The 20,284-nt window shown below is 43.4% G+C and overlaps 1 protein-coding gene across 3 annotated transcripts in view; it reads right to left on the bottom strand.

Moving 5' to 3' along the window:
- The window catches only part of fbxw8 (F-box and WD repeat domain containing 8), a 76,925-nt gene that overhangs the window by 48,956 nt on the left and 7,685 nt on the right, over positions 1–20,284 (bottom strand). For 2 of the 3 annotated variants that reach the window (XM_060907448.1, XM_060907450.1), the window contains exons 2-7: positions 13,650–13,754; positions 8,794–8,958; positions 8,604–8,692; positions 6,690–6,847; positions 6,410–6,606; positions 1,700–1,939 (exon numbers count right to left, since the gene is read on the bottom strand). In XM_060907448.1, the coding sequence (XP_060763431.1) occupies positions 1,700–1,939; positions 6,410–6,606; positions 6,690–6,847; positions 8,604–8,692; positions 8,794–8,958; positions 13,650–13,754 (954 nt within the window). The remainder of the gene's footprint in view (positions 1–1,699; positions 1,940–6,409; positions 6,607–6,689; positions 6,848–8,603; positions 8,693–8,793; positions 8,959–13,649; positions 13,755–20,284) is intronic. The other variant, XM_060907449.1, reaches the window with a different exon arrangement.

The following is a 20,284-nucleotide window of genomic DNA, read 5'->3' as shown; positions in this document are numbered from 1 at the left end:
TTATTTTATGATGTGTGGTATAAAGGATTCTGTGCCAAAATACTATTTTGTAAGATGTTTACTTGTGTTAATTTTTTCGAAAAAAAAAAAAAAAAAAAAAAACTTTCCTACCTACCGACCTTATTTTAGTATTTCATGTTACCGGAAACACACTTTTTTTTTTTTTTTGGCCTTACTTCTTTCTTTTTCAATGTTGACAGACAATCTGTTACAATTTCCCTCTCGGATAGCCTCAGAATGTCCCATTGGAGCATTTTTCAAAGGCTTTGCACGGTGGGGGGGGGGACAACCGGCACCATCTCCCCCCCCCCGCTCCCTCGCCATGGTGAGCGCCCTCATACTAAATTTTTCTAGAAAAAACCCTGAAATATTACCAAATTTTTTTCTGTAATGCCTTACATTACCGCGTTACTGCAAAAAGCAATGCATTACAGTAATTCATTACTTTTGTAACGTGTTACTCCCAACACTGTTGAAAACTGATGGAGAAATAGTGTACTAAAAAAAGTTAGGACAATAATGATAAGAAGAAGGAGGAAGATATTGAGTAAGAGTAACAATTTGCGCTAACACTGCTTGCGCAAATTAAGAACGCATGCCGGATTTCTCTCAAAATAAAGAGCTCACTGGCTGATTCACAATCAGCTCTTCATTAAGTGAACACGATTATGACGTGACATGGGTCCATTATGCAGGTTTGGATGCTTGTGGCTTTTCAGTGTTAATCTCTGAGGAAATCGTTTGTAAGCATTACACATACAGGGATGTGATTTATCTGAAAATTTTAGCCGGGGGTCTGGGGGCCGTAGGCCCCCAGCTGGTCCAGGGCAGCGGCCTGGTGGGGGGACAAGGGGGGAAGCCCCCCGAAGCTCCTGGGTTCTGGGGTTTTCTGACTTAAAAATTGTACTAAAATGGCAAGCAAACACACAAGAAAAAACTTGTCATGATTAACAAATTCAAGCCAATTTAATGGTCAACATGCAACTCTGACACACACACTCTCGCTCACTCTCACACACACACACACACACACACACACTCACTCTCGCTCACACACACTCTCTCACCCCCCCAAAGAACCAGCGCGAGCAGGGCCCGCTAGCCCCGCGCCTTGTGACGTAATTCGCCCCGAGGCGAGCCGCGGTTTTTCTCCAACCATTCCCAGCGGAACTTTTTTTTCACTATTCTGTCGATTTCTTTAACTCGATTTGCATCTTTACGCTCAATCACGGAGGCTGCCATCTTTCAACTCTTTGTTTGAAGCGAACTTACGTACAGCTATCTAACAAGCGCGTTCATTGGTTGTTACAGAGCGATGAGCCAATCACGTACCTCGTTTCATCTCAATGATGTAATTACGTCATTTACGTCATTGAGATGAAACGAGGTACGTGATTGGCTCATCGCTCTGTAACAACCAATGAACGCGCTTGTTAGATAGCTGTACGTAAGTTCGCTTCAAACAAAGAGTTGAAAGATGGCAGCCTCCGTGATCGAGGCGTAAAGATGCAAATCCGAGGCTGCCATCTTTCAAACAAAGTCGGAACGAATAGGATACGAATGTGGATTTGAGGGAAAAATCGGAAAAAAAATTTTCTTCAAGTTTTGAGGTGAAAAAAGCGGAATTCCGCGAACTCGCGGAAAAATCACATCCCTGACACATACAAGTCACATAAGAGGAGTCTATGATTCCACCAACCTTATTCCCTCCATCGTTCATGCCCCAGCCGCAGCTCTTCACTCCCACGGCAGCTCGGCATGCGCTCACATCCAGGCAGGTAACGGGTTGGCCATACACAGAGTGAAGCACTCGGACTCCTTCCTTCTCCTCATGGTGTTCGTCTGTCTCACTCGGATCCAGCAGATACACACTCTCATCAGCCCAGGCTGAAACCAGTGGGCTCTCCCGCTTTCCTGGGACCACCAACACTCCGTCCACCTGAACATCCAGATAAATGAATACTTTGGTGATCCCCTACAAGCTTGTCCCCCCCCCCAATACGGTTGTTGGTAGTGAATGTACTGTAAGACTGACGTAAAACATAAAAACAGACTCGAAGCACTATCAAACACCCCATCAACCAGAAACGAGGGATATATTTCGCCCTATATTCTACAACCCCAATTACAAAAAGTTGGGATGCTGTGTAAACTGTAAATATAAACACAATGCGATAATTTGCAAATCATGGAAACCCTACATTTCATTGAAAATACAGTGGTGCTTGAAAGCATGTGAACACTAGAATTTTCTATATTTCTGCATAAATATGACCGAAAACATCATCAGATTTTCACACACATCCTGAAAGTAGATAAAGAGAACCCAGTTAAACAAATGAGACAAAAATATTATACTTGGTCATTTATTTATTGAGGAAAATGATCCAATATTACATATCTGTGAGTGGCAAAAGTACGTGAACCTTTGCTTTCAGTATCTGGTGTGACCCCCTTGTGCAGCAATAACTGCAACTAAACGTTTGCGGTAACTGTTGATCAGTCCTGCACACCGGCTTGGAGGAATTTTAGCCCGTTCCTCCATACAGAACAGCTTCAACTCTGGGATGTTGGTGGGTTTCCTCACATGAACTGCTCGCTTCAGGTCCTTCCACAACATTTCCATTGGATTAAGGTCAGGACTTTGACTTGGCCATTCCAAAACATTCACTTTATTCTTCTTTAACCATTCTTTGGTAGAACGACTTGTGTGCTTAGGGTCATTGTCTTGCTGCATGACCCACCTTCTCTTGAGATTCAGTTCATGGACAGATGTCCTGACATTTTCCTTTAGAATTCGCTTGTATAATTCAGAATTCATTGTTCCATCAATGATGGCAAGCCCTCCTGGCCCAGATGCAGCAAAACAGGCCCAAACCATGATACTACCACCACCATGTTTCACAGATGGGATAAGGTTCTTATGCTGGAATGCAGTGTTTTCCTTTCTCCAAACATAACATTTCTCATTTAAACCAAAAAGTTCTATTTGGGTCTCATCCGTCCATAAAACATTTTTCCAATAGCCTTCTGGCTTGTCCACGTGATCTTTAGCAAACTGCAGACGAGCAGCAATGTTCTTTTTGGAGAGCAGTGGCTTTCTCCTTGCAACCCTGCCATGCACACCATTGTTGTTCAGTGTTCTCTTGATGGTGGACTCATGAACATTAGCATTAGCCAATGTGAGAGAGGCCTTCAGTTGCTTAGAAGTTACACTGGGGTCCTTTGTGACCTTGCCGACTATTACATGCCTTGCTCTTTGAGTGATCTTTGTTGGTCGACCACTCCTGGGGAGGGTAACAATGGTCTTGAATTTTCTCCATTTGTACACAATCTGTCTGACTGTGGATTGGCGGAGTCCAAACTCTTTAGAGATGGTTTTGTAACCTTTTCCAGCCCGATGAGCATCAACAACGCTTTTTTCTGAGGTCCTCAGAAATCTCCTTTGTTCGTGCCATGATACACTTCCACAAACATGTGTTGTGAAGATCAGACTTTGATAGATCCCTGTTCTTTAAATAAAACAGGGTGCCCACTCACACCTGATTGACATCCCATTGATTGAAAACACCCGACTCTAATTTCACCTTCAAATCAACTGCTAATCCTAGAGGCTCACATACTTTTGCCACTCACAGATATGTAATATTGGATCATTTTCCTCAATAAATAAATGACCAAGTATAATATTTTTGTCTCATTTGTTTAACTGGGTTCTCTTTATCTACTTTTAGGACTTGTGTGAAAATCTGATAATGTTTTAGGTCATATTTATGCAGAAATATAGAAAATTCTAAAGGGTTCACAAACTTTCAAGCACCACTGTAGTACAAAGACAACAAATCAAATGTTGAAACTGACAAACGTTATTGTTGTTTTGCAAAATATATGCTCATTTTGAATGTTATATCAGTGACACATTTCAGAAAAGTTGGGACAGGGGCATGTTTTTACCACTGTGTTGCATCACCTCTCCTTTTAACAACACTCTGTAAATGTTTGGGAACTGAGGAGACCAATTGCTGTAGTTTTAAAAGAGAAATGTTGTCCCATTCTTGCCTGATATACAATTTCAGTTCCTCAACAGTTCAGGGTCTCTTTGCAGTATTTTGCGCTTCATAATGCACCAAATGTTTTAAATGGGAGACAGGTCTGGACTGCAGGCAGGCCAGTTTAGCACCCCGACTCTTTTACTATGGAGCCATGCAGTTGTAATATGTGCAGAAAGCGGTTTGGCGTTGTCTTGCTGAAAGAAGGAAGGCCTTCCCTGAAAAAGATTTTGTCTGGATGGCAGCATATTGCTCTGAAACGTGTTTATATCATTCAGCATTAATGATGCTGAATGACACTCGAGTTTGTTGACGGTGGAGTGGCTGGCTGCTTTATGTCCCGGGGCTCCCTCATGCCTGTGTTACCTTCTGGCTCTCTCCTTTTAGTTATGCTGTCATAGTTAGTTGCCGGAGTCCCTGCTTGTACTCGGTGTAATATGTATACTGTTCCTACTTATTCAGGTGACATTGGGCATACCTAACAACCTGTGTTTCCTTTCTCTCCCCCCCACCCCAAATCTGTCCCTCTGAGTTACATGGAGTCAACAGGAAATCTTTTGGTGGAGACGGTGGGGACCTCGACTGGCTATCGTAGCCTGCAGGGAATCGGCCGTCAGACATTCTGTCGCATGTCCCAGACCCGGTGAAATGTAACTGAATTGTCTTGGCCAGGCCTAAGGGTCCCATCTGCATCTCATCATTGCTGAGGAGTGTGCTCCCATCACCCAATCAAGCATCCAGCCAGAGCAGGTCATGATATATTTTTTACCATATTAACATGCCATTGTGTGTTATGCCTGATGTAAAGACTCTCGTCTCTGCGAGCCTACCACACAGATTTAATACTTGTCATTTTTAGGGCATACCTAACAACGTGTTTTCTTTCTCTCTCTCTTCCCCCCCCCATCTGTCCCTCTGAGTTGCATGTTGATGCTGGCCTCTTCTGTCCCTCGGACCTGCTTGGTCCATCCTGGTGCCCTGTGTCTGGTCGGAGTTTTATCGCACCGCTCCTGTGGGGGACGGCCCCATGAGGACAGTTGAGGGTTATACCTGTTAAAACTGTTGTTATAGTCAGGCTGTCTGTTGTTGCCCAAATGAGGATGGGTTCCCTTTTGAGTCTGGTTCCTCTCGAGGTTTCTTCCTCATGTCGTCTGAGGGAGTTTTCCCTTGCCACCGTCGCCACAAGCTTGCTCATTGGGGATAGATTAGGGATAAAATTAGCTCATGTTTTAAGTCGTTCAAATTCTGTAAAGCTGCTTTGCGACAATGTTTTATTGTTAAAAGCGCTGTACAAATAAACTTGATTTGATTTGATGCCTTCCCAGATGTACAAGCTACCCATATCATGTGCACTAATGCACTCTCATACCATCACAGATGCTGGTTTTTGAACTGTGCACTGATAAGCCGGATGGTCCCTCTCCTCTTTAGCCTGGAGGACGTGGTGTCCATGATTTCTAAAAAGAATTTCTACTTTTGATTCTTCAGACTTCGGGACAGTTTTCCACTTCGCCTCAGTCCATCGTAAAAGAGCTCGGGCTCAGAGAAGTTGGAGGTGTTTCTGGATATTGTTTTAATCTGGTTTTAACTTGCATTTGTGGATGCAGTAATGAACTATTTTCACAGACGATGGTTTTCTGAAGTGTTCCTGAGCCCATACAGTGATTTCCACTACAGACACGTGTCTGCTTTTAATGCAGTGTCTCCTGAGGGCCTGAAGATCACAGGCATCCAATGTCAGTTTTCAGCCTTGTCTCTTGCATACAGAGATTTCTCCAGACTCTCTGACTCTTTTAATGACATTATGGACCATAGATGATGCGATCCCCAAATTCTTTGCAATTTTACATTGAGGAACGTTATTCTTAAATTGTTGCACTGTTTGTCTTTCACACAACAGTGAACCCCTCCCCCTATCTTTACTTCTGAGAGACTCCGCCTCTCTGGGGATGCTCTTTTTATACCCAATCATCTTACTGACCTGCTGCTAATTAACCAAATTTGGGGGGGGGGGGGGTTAGCATTACACAAGTTTTTCAGTCTTTTGTTGCCCCGCCCCAACTTTTCTGAAACGTGTTGCGGACATAAAATTCAAAATGAGCAGATATTTTTCAAAATACAATACGATTTCTCAGTTTCAACATTTGATATGTTGTCTTTGTACTACTTTCAATGAAATATAGGGTTTCCATGATGTGCAAATCTTCACATTCTGTTTTTATTTCATGTTTTACAGAGCATCCCAACTTTTTTGGAATTAGGGTTGTATTTATTTGGCAAAGAGCTGTGGTAAAGGAGGAAAAAAAAAAACCCAGAACAATTTGGATTGGTTTCATTTTTCTTTCTCCATATTCACTTACAGGTTTAGCCAACTGGTTGAGACACACGGTCCTCCAGTAGCCCCGATCATCCGGAGTGTCCACTCGGATCACCGACCCAGACGCAGAGGTCACAACTGGAGCATCAGCGCCCAGATCGAGGGCACACACCCGCTGCAGGTGCTGATAAAAATGTACGGGCTCGCCACCTGATTCAGTGCTCCAAACATCCACACGCCCTAAACATTCAGGTATACATTTTACACAGGCACATGATTATAAACCAAATAACCGACTAAACAAAAACTCTCAAACTTCTCACCATTCTCATAGGCTGCGCAGGCTACTGCATCAGTGACTCGTACCAGACAAACATGTGGCGATGGGGTCTCAGATCTCATACTGTAGGCAGGGTGCAGATTCACCGCACCCGAGTCCCAGTGGACAGTGTCCCATAGTCGTGCATCACCTGATGTATACCTGGGGAAATGCCTAATATTAGAAACGCTGAGTACTGCGAGCACAACATGTGTTTTGTTTTTTTAGGGCAGGGATCTAAGTACTTTTTAAATGAACAGATAAACTGATTCAAACATGGATATGACGGGTTTTGCCGTCAGATATGAAGCTGATGGGACCAAAAAAAAAAAAGACCACATTCATTAACATGCCGGATGCACTTACTGCATCATTAGTAACCACCTGGTGGTTAAGCGGCTTGGTCGGATATTTTCGATCAGTATAAACAAATAAGATTTAGACGCTGCTGGGTTTCAGTGTGTAGTGTATCATGAGTGTGGATGTGTGAGGCAAGGGTTGCTCTAGGAGTCTCGCTCAATAGATAACAGAAAATGAGCACGGACCCACAAAATCCTAGTCTGGCTAACGCAACTTCAAAGCTCTGCGAGCATTGGTCCGGCAAAGATATTAAGCCCAACCGTTTCCCAAAGCGCGTGGTTGACCCGCCTCCCTGAAATGCCTCAGTTTGCTACTGGTCGAAGCCAGAAAAGGCTGTGACGAAGCTTAAACCAATCACATCACTCTTTCCTCTGACGTATGTGACACGACGGAAACTGCTTGAGTAACAGGAAGAAGATAAATACCTCCAGGGCTGCTCTTTGCTCCGTTTTCAATGAGAACTTCCCGTTGAATGCTTTCAATACAGCATCTACCGCTGTGTCAAAGGCTTGCCGCTGCTCCATGTTCGTAATGTTTCTAGTGAATGAAGCGCTTCCGGCATAGATTCTGTAAACAATCTATGGCTTCCGGTCGCAGTTCTACTACGTCACTGCCTTGAACACGCCTCTACCCAGGGCCGTTGGAGATGCTCAAAGTTGATTGGCTCCCGATTTTTCGGGAGCTTGGAAGAGCTGGAGATAGCTTGCCTTGCCAGACTAAGTTCGCAACAGGCCCCCGTGTTGCGTCACACTTAGGATGGGCGGGCCCAGGCTAACAAAATCCCATTCAAGGCCAGGGTTTGGGGAAGGTGGGTTGTTCCTGCTCTGATTAGATGGCGTTAACGTTCTTTTTTTTTTTTAAGATAAAAATTTCATAACATACACAAGTACCAACCGATCGACTCCACGTCAGCATCGGCCTTGCAAGGTTCAGGATGATTTTAACCAGCGGATGGCGTTTTGAGCCATTTTCAATCCATAAAATACAGATTTATTTTTAAAATAAAAATGGTAATTTTGTCAATATCAACACCAACGTTGATCTGTGTCATCACCATACAGTCATATCATTTAGTTTACACCTTAAAAAAAAAGAACTTTGCAGGACTTCTTTAAAGAATAAATGCACCAAGTACTATATGGTGTCCCACAAGGCCATGTTTTAAGCCCCGTTTTGTTCACTATTATGTCCAACCCCTTAGACTTGTAATTCACTCAGGCTTTCTTTCACATCTGTACCCAAGACTGTGCCAGGATTCTCATTCACAATCTTGGTTCATATTCACACACTTGGTACGGTTTGTCTTTCCTCTTCACCCTATCTGAGGACACCTGAAAGAGTTCCCTTTTGAGTCTAGGTTTCTTCCTTACACCATCTCAGGGAGACTTGACATGTCTTTGGTTCATTAGTGATCTCAATCTAAATCAAAATCAACATCTGGATTTCTGTCGAGCTGCTGTGTGATGTGTGCTGCTGAAAGGGCCCTACGTATACAAATCAAATCGATCAGAAGATACCAATAAACTATGTGTGTGTGCGCGAGAGAATGGACACTCACCCAGCAATGATGAGTCGATCACAGGAACTGACGTCACACAACACTTTCCCGAGTTCATACTGCAGATGGCTGATCGACCCGACTCGATTCTGGAGGACGTAGGATTTAACGAAGGTGAAAGCTGTACAGCTTTGATTGTCTTCATTGTGAAACAGATTTCTTACTCTGAGGCAATGTTCCAGCTTCTCACCTTCCAGTTGTACTTGACGGTTTTCTCCGTGTTAAAGCAGTCTCTCAGGGTGCTTTTCCAGCAGGGGGAGTCAGAAACACTTGCCCCTTTGTGATACCCCTCTTCAAGGAACAACCTGTACCACAGGACCTCGTCCTCCGCTAACACTCTCCATGATTTACTCACCTGACGCACAAGACAGGAAATAGCCCACATCAGGCGTAAACTACATCTTGGTTCAAATATTTTATCGCAAATTATACCTTGGCATTCTCGAATCTGATTCATTAGGCGTCGATTCATTTCGCTACCAGTTCTGGTTATAATCAGTCCCTCCGCCAAGGAGGTTATGCTTTCGGTGCAGTTTGTTCATTTGTCCAATTGTAAGCAGGATTGTGCAAAACTTACCAATCCGATTTCAGTGAAACTTGGTAGATTGGTGCGGCACGGGCCGAGGAAGAACTTGTATAATTTTGGATCCGACTGACAAGTTTAGTTTCACTTTTGCAAGATACAGCATTTGGCCTTGGTGGAAGTCTAGACTCAACAACGTCTTCAAATCCAGTCAAGTTCAAAAGTGAAACCAGACCGTCAAGGACGTAGGCGCTCATCTGGTCTGCCATCAAAACAACCAGGATGACCAAAACTTCACACAGAACTGAAATGTGACCAATGTGAGAGAGGACCAACCTCCACGACAGGAAACTCAACAAAGGACTAAATTTTGTTCCCTGAAGGAAGATCGACCCAAAACATCAAATCAGAACTGAATTCGCATGATAAATGAGTTTCAAGTCCTTCCTGTGCCATGCAATCAGGTGTACTGGGCGGCACCAATCTCCGTTCCCATAGCCCTCAGCCTCTCGCCTATACAGCTAGGGTTACAGTAGGGGGCTAGTCCTCTGGTAACCGCAAGAGTTTGACTCCCCATTTGCATCTGTATTACAGCGCGTCTTGCCAGACGGTATTAGGTACTCATCTCATCTCATCATCTCTAGCCGCTTTATCCTGTTCTACAGGGTCGCAGGCAAGCTGGAGCCTATCCCAGCTGACTACGGGCGAAAGGCGGGGTACACCCTGGACAAGTCGCCAGGTCATCACAGGGCTGACACATAGACACAGACAACCATTCACACTCACATTCACACCTACGCTCAATTTAGAGTCACCAGTTAACCTAACCTGCATGTCTTTGGACTGTGGGGGAAACCGGAGCACCCGGAGGAAACCCACGTGGAGAACATCCAAACTCCGCACAGAAAGGCCCTCGCCGACCACGGGGCTCGAACCCGGACCTTCTTGCTGTGAGGCAACAGCGCTAACCACTACACCACCGTGCCGCCCCGGTATTAGGTACTATTTTTATGATGGTCTTTGGTATGACCCGACCACAACTACAGTAGAACTCACGATCTCCCAGTCGAGAGGCGGACACACTAACCACTAGGCCAACTCAAATGAGAGAGGAGATACAATTCTAGTCTTAAAGCTAATTAAATACTAATTTGCACAATTTGTTTTTCCTAATTTTTCAAATTTTGTTTTCAGTATCCATCCATCTATGTTCCTGCCAATTTCCACGTAAATATCTTGAAAAATAAAAAAAAGTTATGAAGAAGAAAAAAAAACATTTGATCTCATTGGTTAATGAGGCCTAGTTTGGACCATGTGATCCTCGTACAGAATATTACAGCAGTTTTCTAAAAATTAAGCCGGTTTTTTTCAATCCATGATTTGTACCATCTCAAGAACGTTTAAACATATTTTAATTCCGTCAAACGCATGTTGTTCTGCAATCAATTCTGAATTCAAAGACAGCAGCTTCAAGCAATTTGGACTGAATTTTAATTTCCACCTGATATGCCTACCTTTAAAATGTTTTGGGGGTTTTTCCCCCCGCTCTCGTTTTCATTTTAACGAATCACTGCATGTTTTTATATCTCTATTGTAAACCATGGTCTCTTGTGTTTCTTCCAATGTGCAGAGATTGTATATGATACCAGTTAAAATTCTGGACAGACAAGATTATTATTCACTCATTTAAAAAACATTTTAAATTATTCTTTTATGCTTAAAAAAAATAAATAAAAATAGAGCAACAGAACGATGGCCAGATTCACTGCTTTCGAGCCGAAATACTTCACAAGGTCAGCATCTATGGAATCAATTTTGTGCCAAAATGTTCATACAATACTTTTGAAATATCAAACAAAAACGACAAATCAAAATACAAAAAAAAGACTGCAAACAAATTATTCGTGTACTCGTGCAAAATATCAGTCTATTACTCTTCAGAAACCTTTTATTTTTGTTCCGCGTCTTTCTCGGTTTTCTCATCTCATCTCATTATCTGTAGCCGCTTTATCCTGTTCTACAGGGTCGCAGGCAAGTTGGAGCCTATCCCAGCTGACTACGGGCGAAAGGCGGGGTACACCCTGGACAAGTCGCCAGGTCATCACAGGGCTGACACATAGACACAGACAACCATTCACACTCACATTCACACCTACGCTCAATTTAGAGTCACCAGTTAACCTAACCTGCATGTCTTTGGACTGTGGGGGAAACCGGAGCACCCGGAGGAAACCCACGCGGACACGGGGAGAACATGCAAACTCCACACAGAAAGGCCCTCGCCGGCCACGGGGCTCGAACCCAGGACCTTCTTGCTGTGAGGTGACAGCACTAACCACTACACCACCGTGCCGCCCCCTTTCTCGGTTTTGTTTGACGTAATTTATTCTGGTTGTGATTCCAGCTTTCTCGTTTGCGCTCCCTGACTTTTTGCTTGCAGTTTTGGCACAAACTTCACGTGTGGGTGGGCTGTCCAGTCCAGGAATGCATTCCCATTGGGTAACTTGTGTTTGACTGACCGCTACGCTCAGCCATTCCCCCGGAGGCTGTTGCGGCCATTTCCTACTCGGATTCTGGTGGACTGTTTGACGAGTGACCGATCCATTGACGGTAAACAAGGGTCGAGTGGACTTCAGTGGCGACTATGATATTGAATTAATTCAACAAAAGTGTAAGTACGGGACAAATGTGCTGTATGTGTTGCAGTAGTACACATTATGCAGGTGCTTCGTGGCAAGTCAAATGTTAGACTTGGCTCCACTACCCAATATACACTTAACAAAAATATAAACGCGGTGGTCCATATTTTATGAAATACAAATGTTCAGATAGAAATTCATTTTCATTTTCTACGTGCCCGAGCCCAGTCCAGACGAGAACGTCGTCGCCCAGCAGTCAGGTCCAATCCTCGATGAGGTCTACGTGCATGGAGGCCAGCTTCTCTGAGTCGGTTTCTCACAGTTTGACTGCTGACCCTGCGATTGTGTCTCCCCATGGTCTCATCTGCGGCCCGTGTTGCAGTCCGGCACCGATCACGCAGGTGGGTCAGACGGATATGCCGGTCTTGTGCTGGAGTGGTGACACGTGGCCTGCGTGCATGTGGCATGTTGTCTGTGGTGCCACGCTGCTGAAATCGTCGTCGGAGGCGGACTATCGTGGAATAGCACCCCCAATTGACGCCCTACAGCTCTGATGGACATTCCAGCCTGCAGCATGCCAATGGCTCGTTCCCGGTTGATTCTGGTCATATGTGGCATCTTGACATTTGAACATTTTTGTCATTTTAGGGTGGCCTTTTATTGGCCCCACATAAAGGATGGTCATGACATGCATTACTCAGTGAAATTTTTGTCTGCAATGGTCACACCCGACCGGATCATGGATTATCTCAAGTCTGGGCACTGATCAGAACTTGAGTAGAGGGACATTTTTTTTTTTTTTTCAAAAAATGTTTACTGGTATGCTATACTATCATTTGATGTGGGCAGAAAAAAAAAATCAGTATCGGATGTACAAAATAAATAAAATCTTTAGGTGCTGCGTTTATATTTTTGTTCAGTGTAATAGCTGTCTTGCTAACGTTAAACACACCTGCATAATGCGCACTACTGCAACACGTACGACACATTTGTCCCGCACTTACACTTTGTTGAATTAATTCAATATCATAGTCGCCACGGACGTCCACTCGATCCATGTTTACCGTCAATGGATCGGTCACTCATCAAACAGTCCGCCAGAATCCGAGTAGGGAATGGCCGCAACAGCCTCCGGGGGAATCGCTGAGCGTAGCTATCAGTCAAACACAAGTTGCATTGCCTGTTTGCACCGTGGGTCAGAGAGGACTGAAATTTCATCTGTGCTGTATGTCGAGCATGTATAGCATCTCATCTCATTATCTCTAGCCGCTTTATCCTTCTACAGGGTCGCAGGCAAGCTGGAGCCTATCCCAGCTGACTACGGGCGAAAGGCGGGGTACACCCTGGACAAGTCGCCAGGTCATCACAGGGCTGACACATAGACACAGACAACCATTCACACTCACATTCACACCTACGGTCAATTTAGAGTCACCAGTTAACCTAACCTGCATGTCTTTGGACTGTGGGGGAAACCGGAGCACCCGGAGGAAACCCACGCGGACACGGGGAGAACATGCAAACTCCACACAGAAAGGCCCTCGCCGGCCACGGGGCTCGAACCCAGGACCTTCTTGCTGTGAGGCGACAGCGCTAACCACTACACCACCGTGCCGCCCCCATGTATAGCATATTTGACAATAAAGTTGACTTGACTTGTCGTTTTTGTTTGATATTTCAAAAGTATTGCATGAACATTTTGGCACAAAATTGATTCCATAAGCATCCGGACTGGTCTACCATTTGATGGACACCTGGACTGTAATATATACGTATCACAATATCACAAGGCATATTACCTGAACACCTACATGGGAATAAAAGATCGCCAGAAAAAAATAAAATAAAATTCATTCACCAGTGATCAAGGACAGCTGACTTTACCTGAGCGCATCGTCCCAGATCAGCTTTGTTCAGGAACTGGAAAATCTTCAGAGCCAGTTCATACGGCAGCTCAATGTCGAAGAAGGGGATGTCATTCACCTCGTTCTAAACCCGTCAGAATAAGGGAGAGTGCAGGGTTAGCAGTGCGGCCAGTTGGTGTCTAATCAACACTAACCAACAGAATCAAACATTACATTTCCTTTAGGACCATTCGTACACTCTTCCACTTTTTGATACCTCGGCTTAACAGTCAATAATAATGCTGCTATTTCACACATATGTGACCCCTCACCGAATCCAGGGACGCATGTCGGCTGAAACGAATCCGAGATAATCGCAAAAGAAGCTTTTTTTTTTTCGAAATTTGTGATTTTTGTTTTTTTCCATCATGTGCAAGTTGAGATCTTGAAGAATGCAATCAGTATTTCAGATAATAGATTGTTTTGTTGGAAAAGCATACATTTTTTGTTGCAAATTGTCTCGTTTTTGTCAGGACTGTAGCCTGCTGGGGGGTGTGGGTAAATTACCATATGGGCCATTCACATGATGATTTAAGTCATTTTTTTTTTAGCGAATCAGCTGTATGATGCGAGCTGAGCGCATGGCTACTTAACTGCATACAGGCGTGTAATTTCACTATGGAATGAGTTACTAAACAGAGCGCAGAGGAGCTGAAACACCGCGAAGCAAACAGACACACGGTATTTACATCGGAGATCACCATTTCTAGCAAAAAAAAACCGCAACCTCGTTTTCCAGATTGAATGGAATACTTGAATGATCGGATGATACACGGACCGTTCTAGGATTACATTCCATCGGAGGCATTGGTGTGTGCAAGGCGCCGTTTCTCTTTCTGATGGGGTAAGTTTATTAATCTAAGGCTGTGTGGTTATTTTTGCATGTAACGGAGAGTGTTGTGGTTTGGTTAAGCCTAGGTCACAACCGGACGTACGATTTTTTGGCCGTGCGATTTTTGGCGTTTCCCAAATCGCTGCGGTTTTTTTTTTGTTCACGGAGAAAGACGCGCGTTGGCCGTAAGTTTGTCTTGCAACCTGAAAAAAACGTAAGTGCCTGTAGAGTTTGTTTGACATGACAAAGAACCTCTGCGGCCGGTCTGCGGCTCGAAAATCAGCACGTCACACGCGCGCTCTCGTGCTTTTCACACGCGCGCTCTCGTGCGTTTCATGCGCGCTCTCGTGCATTTCATGCGGTTTTTGCGTGTAGACCGGCCGTAGGAGCGCGTACTGTACGGCCGGTTGTGACCGAGGCTTTACATGAAACTAGTGTTGTGTTAGTTGTGTCATCATCGTGCTATCTTTCTTTCTTACGGTGTGAGTAATTTTTCAACCACAAAGCGTTAAAGTATACTTTAGGACTTATTTTTGTACTTCATAATTGTGTTGGGCATACTTTGCATGGAAGGAAAATTGACGTGGTGATCTTTGTTTACATGAAAGTAGTATCGTGCTAGCTCATAGGGGGTAGGGCTTTCCTTAACGTCATGCAAATGAGCACCATTATGTGCCCGCCCTGCACCCAGAGTAGCTGAGAAGGAAAACCCTGAGGGTGATTTTCTCCCTTTTCTGTTTTAAGAAGTATACACTTTCAAAAGGCCACACATTCTTCAAATATTGTCAGATCTCCACACGGAAGGCATCATTGGAAAGCTTAGAAACTGTACTTTCTGAATCTGTCAATAACTCAAAATGCCCCCGGGCCGACATGTGTCCCTGGATTCTGTGATCTGCCACATATGTGGTGATTTATATCCTTTATTTCAACATAGACAGGGCTTTGGGTCTAGATTTAAGTGTGTCAGGTGATTGCACAAAATTAAAAGCTCCACCTATAACCAGAACGTCAAGGACGTACGGTAGGAGCTCATCTGGCCTGCCATCAGACCAACCATGACGACTAAAACATCAAACAGAACTGAAATGTGACGATGTGAGAGAGGACCAACCTCCACGACAAACTGCTTACAACAGGAAAATCGACAAAGCACGAAATTTTGTTCCCCGAGGGAAGATCAGCCCAAAACATCGATCAGGACTTAGTCTGGTTAACACCAGACCATATCACAAGTGAAATATGGTCTGGAATCCGCCTATTGAATTTCTCATAGGGGAGGTGTGGTTTACGATTGTCAACGGCCGTTTATTGGACGTTGCGAATGTCTATCATTTGGCGTATACGTAGCCCATGGCCAATCATGGCGGTTGTACCTGGTGATGTAGTTAGAGCGACGAAGAAGAGAAGGAAAGAGAAGGCAAAACAAAAATAGGCAAAGGCATCTGTCTTCGTGTCAACGAAAGACTGACGCCAAACGCTGTTCTTTTTTTAAAACAAACTTTCGCTCTAAACTATTCAGAACAGTGTCTAAAGCTTGGTTCGTATCGCTCGCCGCCATGTTAAATGTGATCCGTAAACAGTCCCAAATAAACTACAAGCTTCCGTTTGTCGAGTAGTACGCGTCACCGTCTTTCCACCCCTCCCCACTCTCTGATTGGCTCCCTAACTCAGGCGAGCCTTTAGACCATAGTTTCCATGCTGTCTTTTCAGATCGGAACGATTGTGCAAAGCAGCATGGGATTTCCCAGGCTAGATCAGGACTGAATTTGGATGATAAATGAGAGAGGAGATACAATTCTAGTCAAAAGAAAAATGTGTTAAGTTGACCTAATGACTAATTTGTTCGCAAAAAAAATTGACAATACAACGACCAAGTTTAGTGCAGAAGGTGGAGTTCTTTCAAATAAAACAAATCTATTGAGGACTGACGGAGGAGACACGATTCAACAGAAAATAAACAAAGTTGGAAACAGATTGTTTACAACAGGAAAATCAACAAACAAAACAACCAGGTTTTCTTCCCCAAGAGAAGATCGACCCAAAACATCGATCAGAACTGAAATCGGATGAGAACTTGCGAGAGGAGATACAATTCCAATGAGGAATCCCAAAACGCGTTAAGGTGACCTAATTAGCATTTTGTTCGCAAAAAAATTGACAAAACAACGACCAAGTGTGCTACAGAAGGTCGAGTTCTTTCAAACGAAACAATCAGAACGGAAATCCATTGAGAACTGAAGGAGGAGATACGATTTAACTGATAAAAGTTGTAAACAAATTGTTTACAACAGGAAAAAAAAAATCAACAAACAAACGACCAAGTTTTGTTCCTCAAAAGGAAGATCGACCCAAAACGTCGATCAGAATCAGATGAGAAACGAGAGGAGATACAATTCTAGCGAGAAGCCTGGAAAAGTCGTTAATTTGGCCTAATTAGTAACTCGTTAGCAAAAAATTTGACCAAACAATGATCAAGCTCATTTTGTGCGGAGTGATGAGTTCTTTCAAACAAAACAATCGGAACGGAAATCTGTGACGGAGGAGACACGATTTAACTGAATTTTGGACGACGGATGCAGCGCCATGGCAACAGCTCATCAGCCTTATGGACAGATGAGCTAAAAATCCTGATACTTATAGTACAACTAACTTCCGTTTTGTTTTTTAAATCAAACAGCAAATAAATTAAAAATACCAAACCTCCATGAATCACTCGTTTATAATTCGGACAAAAACAGAAAATGTCATTTTTCACCGTTAAACTGTGAAGCCATGAATTAGTGGGTTTGCAATCGGCTCTCTGAGATACTGATAACGAGCAACACGTACGATGTTTCATCTCACCGGTGACACTGCAGACGGCCTTTACTTTTTTCACTGCAGCTACTCAGTAATACAAGAACAACACAAATCTAATACGGGGCTGTGAGAATCAAGAACCAAAGGGGGCCAAACTACATACACATCATTTAGTATTTATTTATACACACTTACTTACAGGACCAGTCAAAAGTTTGGACATGCCTTATAATTCAATGTTTCTTTATTTTTATTAATTAAGCCACTTCTTCGTGTCTTAAAGTAATGATGGATGTCACGTTCACACTGCAGGCTGAAGTGACTCAAATCCAATCTTTTTGCCCATATGTGACCTGTATCCGATCTTTTATTGACAATATGAACGACACAGATCCGATTTTTTCAAATCCGACCCAGGCCGTTTGGATGTGTGGTCCTAATTCCGATTCCTATCCGCTCTTTTCATATGCGACTTCAGTCTGAACCGCCAGGTCGCATTCATCCGACTTACACGTCATCAACAAGCCACAAACGTCACTATTCTGCGCTGAAGTAGGCGGCGGGTCTCTCAAAAAAAGTTACAACAACATGGCGCATAATCACGGGCGCAGATAGAGGGTGGGACTCGTCCCACCCAGATTTAAATTCACCTCGTTCGGTCCCCCCCACTTATAGGGAGGAAAAAACGTCTATGCTGTCTTTCTTTGCATAAGGCAAACCTCACGGAAAAATCAAAAGACTAATTACCATTCGGTTTATTGAGGTGCACAGCAGTGTATACATAGTTGCAACAACTCACATAAAACAAAACAAAGACTGATATTCGGTTGGTTGAGCTGCACAGACTGCACAGGTTGCGAGCTCGAGCTTGGTTGCTATGGTAACCCGCAACAAGTTTGACAGGCATATCGGGGTTGGGGTTGGTTTGCTGGCAGCTTTGTCCCCCCCAGTTTTTTGTCCCCCCCAGTTCAAAAAACATATCTGCGCCTGACATCAATGCGAGGGACGCTTCGGGCTGTGAAGGTTCTGAATCTTCTCAATGGAAGGACGCAGAGGTTAGGGAGCTGATTTCCATTTGGGGGGATGCAGCTATTCAAGCTAGATTGGATGAGTCATACCGCAACCGGGCGGTTTTACTTCCGTAAACACTGGCCATGCTCACTGCGTGTGACGTCGTCGTATCTTGCAATGCGCATGCGGAACACTTTTAGGTCGCTTTTCGTTCATACTGAGGATCACATACAAGTCGCATATATTTGTTAATGTGAACGACCTCACAAAAAAATCGGATTTCACAAAAAAATCGGAATTGAGCATTAAGCCTTGCAGTGTGAACGTAGCGTTAGTTGCTCGGTTCTTGACATAATACTGTATGGATTACTACAGTTGTCGTATGGAATAGGGATATTTATTTATTTATTTATTTTAGTATTTACTGTCTGATTATTTTAAATGCATTAATCAGGCAAGAAACTCGTCCCCTAATCACCTTTTGACGAAACACACCTGTTAATTGAAAAGCACTCCAGATGAGGTGACGACCTCATGAAGCTGGATAAGATAATGCCGATAGTGTACAAAGCGTCATCAAGGGAAACGCTGGATAATTTAAAAGAATCTAAAATATCACACATACTTAGTTTAATGCTCATTTGGTTTACCACATAATTCCATATATATTCCAGATGTTATTTCATAGTTTTGATGTCTTCAGTATTGTTCTACAATGTAGAAAAAAAAAACCAGAAAAAAACCCCTATAAATGAGTAGAGTGGGGTGTACAAACTTTTGACTGATACTGTAAATTGTTTCCTTCCAAGTAAAAAAAATGGCATTAACATTGAATGTAAGGGTTGAAATGGTGTTTCTTGGTACTGTTATTATTCCCTGTATTTTCAGACACTCTGTATCAACAGGTTTTGGTTAAATGTCAAGAAATGGGTTCAATAATTAAAAAATAAATAAATAAAAATCTAAGCAGGAAATATGCATACAGGGTAATTGAGAATTTATTTATTTACTTACTTATTATCTACACTAAGTAACTTTAAAAACGCACATTGATAAAACTTGCTGAATTCGTGCTGAGTTTATCTCAAGAAGAAAAGAAATATATCACAATGGAAAAATAACTTCGTTCCGCCCGAATAAGTTCCAAATCTGTGCTCAAATCAGAATTTAAGGGAGTTGTACTCAATAACGTACAATATGACTCGGGTAGTCAATGACATGGACAGGCTTTAATTTTCAAACAAATTTTGCATACACTGTACACACACAGTCTTGCCTATAAATACCCGGGGGAAATGATGGGAAAATTGTCATTATTGAAGATGCCACGCCTAAGCCAAAAGCAACGTGAACAGGCCATCGGGATGTTGCGTGCCGGAAGTACACAGACAGAGGTCGCCCGGCACTTCGGTGTTCATCATTCGACCATTTCCCGTTTGAGTCAGTGTTACAGACAGACAGGGAGCACCAGGGATCGTCCACGCCCTGGTCAGCCTCGAGTCACGACGCCAGTTCAGGATCAGCACATCAGGCTAGCTCACCTCCGTGACAGATTCCCGACACCCTCAGTCACTGCTGCTGAGACCCCTGGACGACACAGACCCAGAATCTCCAGCATGACGGTCCGAACATGGACCAACTGTCACTTTGAATTTTTTTATTGTGAATTAATTCTTGAGTTTGACAATAAATGTCCTTTATCGATGTTTCAAGATGTGTGTGCATTACATACAATATCATAAATTTCAAATATATGCATGGATCTAAAGTGATATCGTGTTGAATTCCATTGTGCATTTTTAAAGTTACTTAGTATAGCTCTAATTGGGAAAAGTTGACATGGCTCACATTAACAAGGCACTTGTATCACACTTCACATACTTGCCTTCAAGTTGACACGAACAACATCCACCATCTATAAAACTAATCTGGCCTTAGAGTAACTTAAATATTGAATGTCGCACTGCTGG

The sequence above is a fragment of the Neoarius graeffei genome, chromosome 24 (assembly GCF_027579695.1).
Source record: "Neoarius graeffei isolate fNeoGra1 chromosome 24, fNeoGra1.pri, whole genome shotgun sequence".
NCBI lineage: Eukaryota > Metazoa > Chordata > Actinopteri > Siluriformes > Ariidae > Neoarius > Neoarius graeffei.
This window is presented reverse-complemented; position numbering and strand designations above follow the sequence as displayed.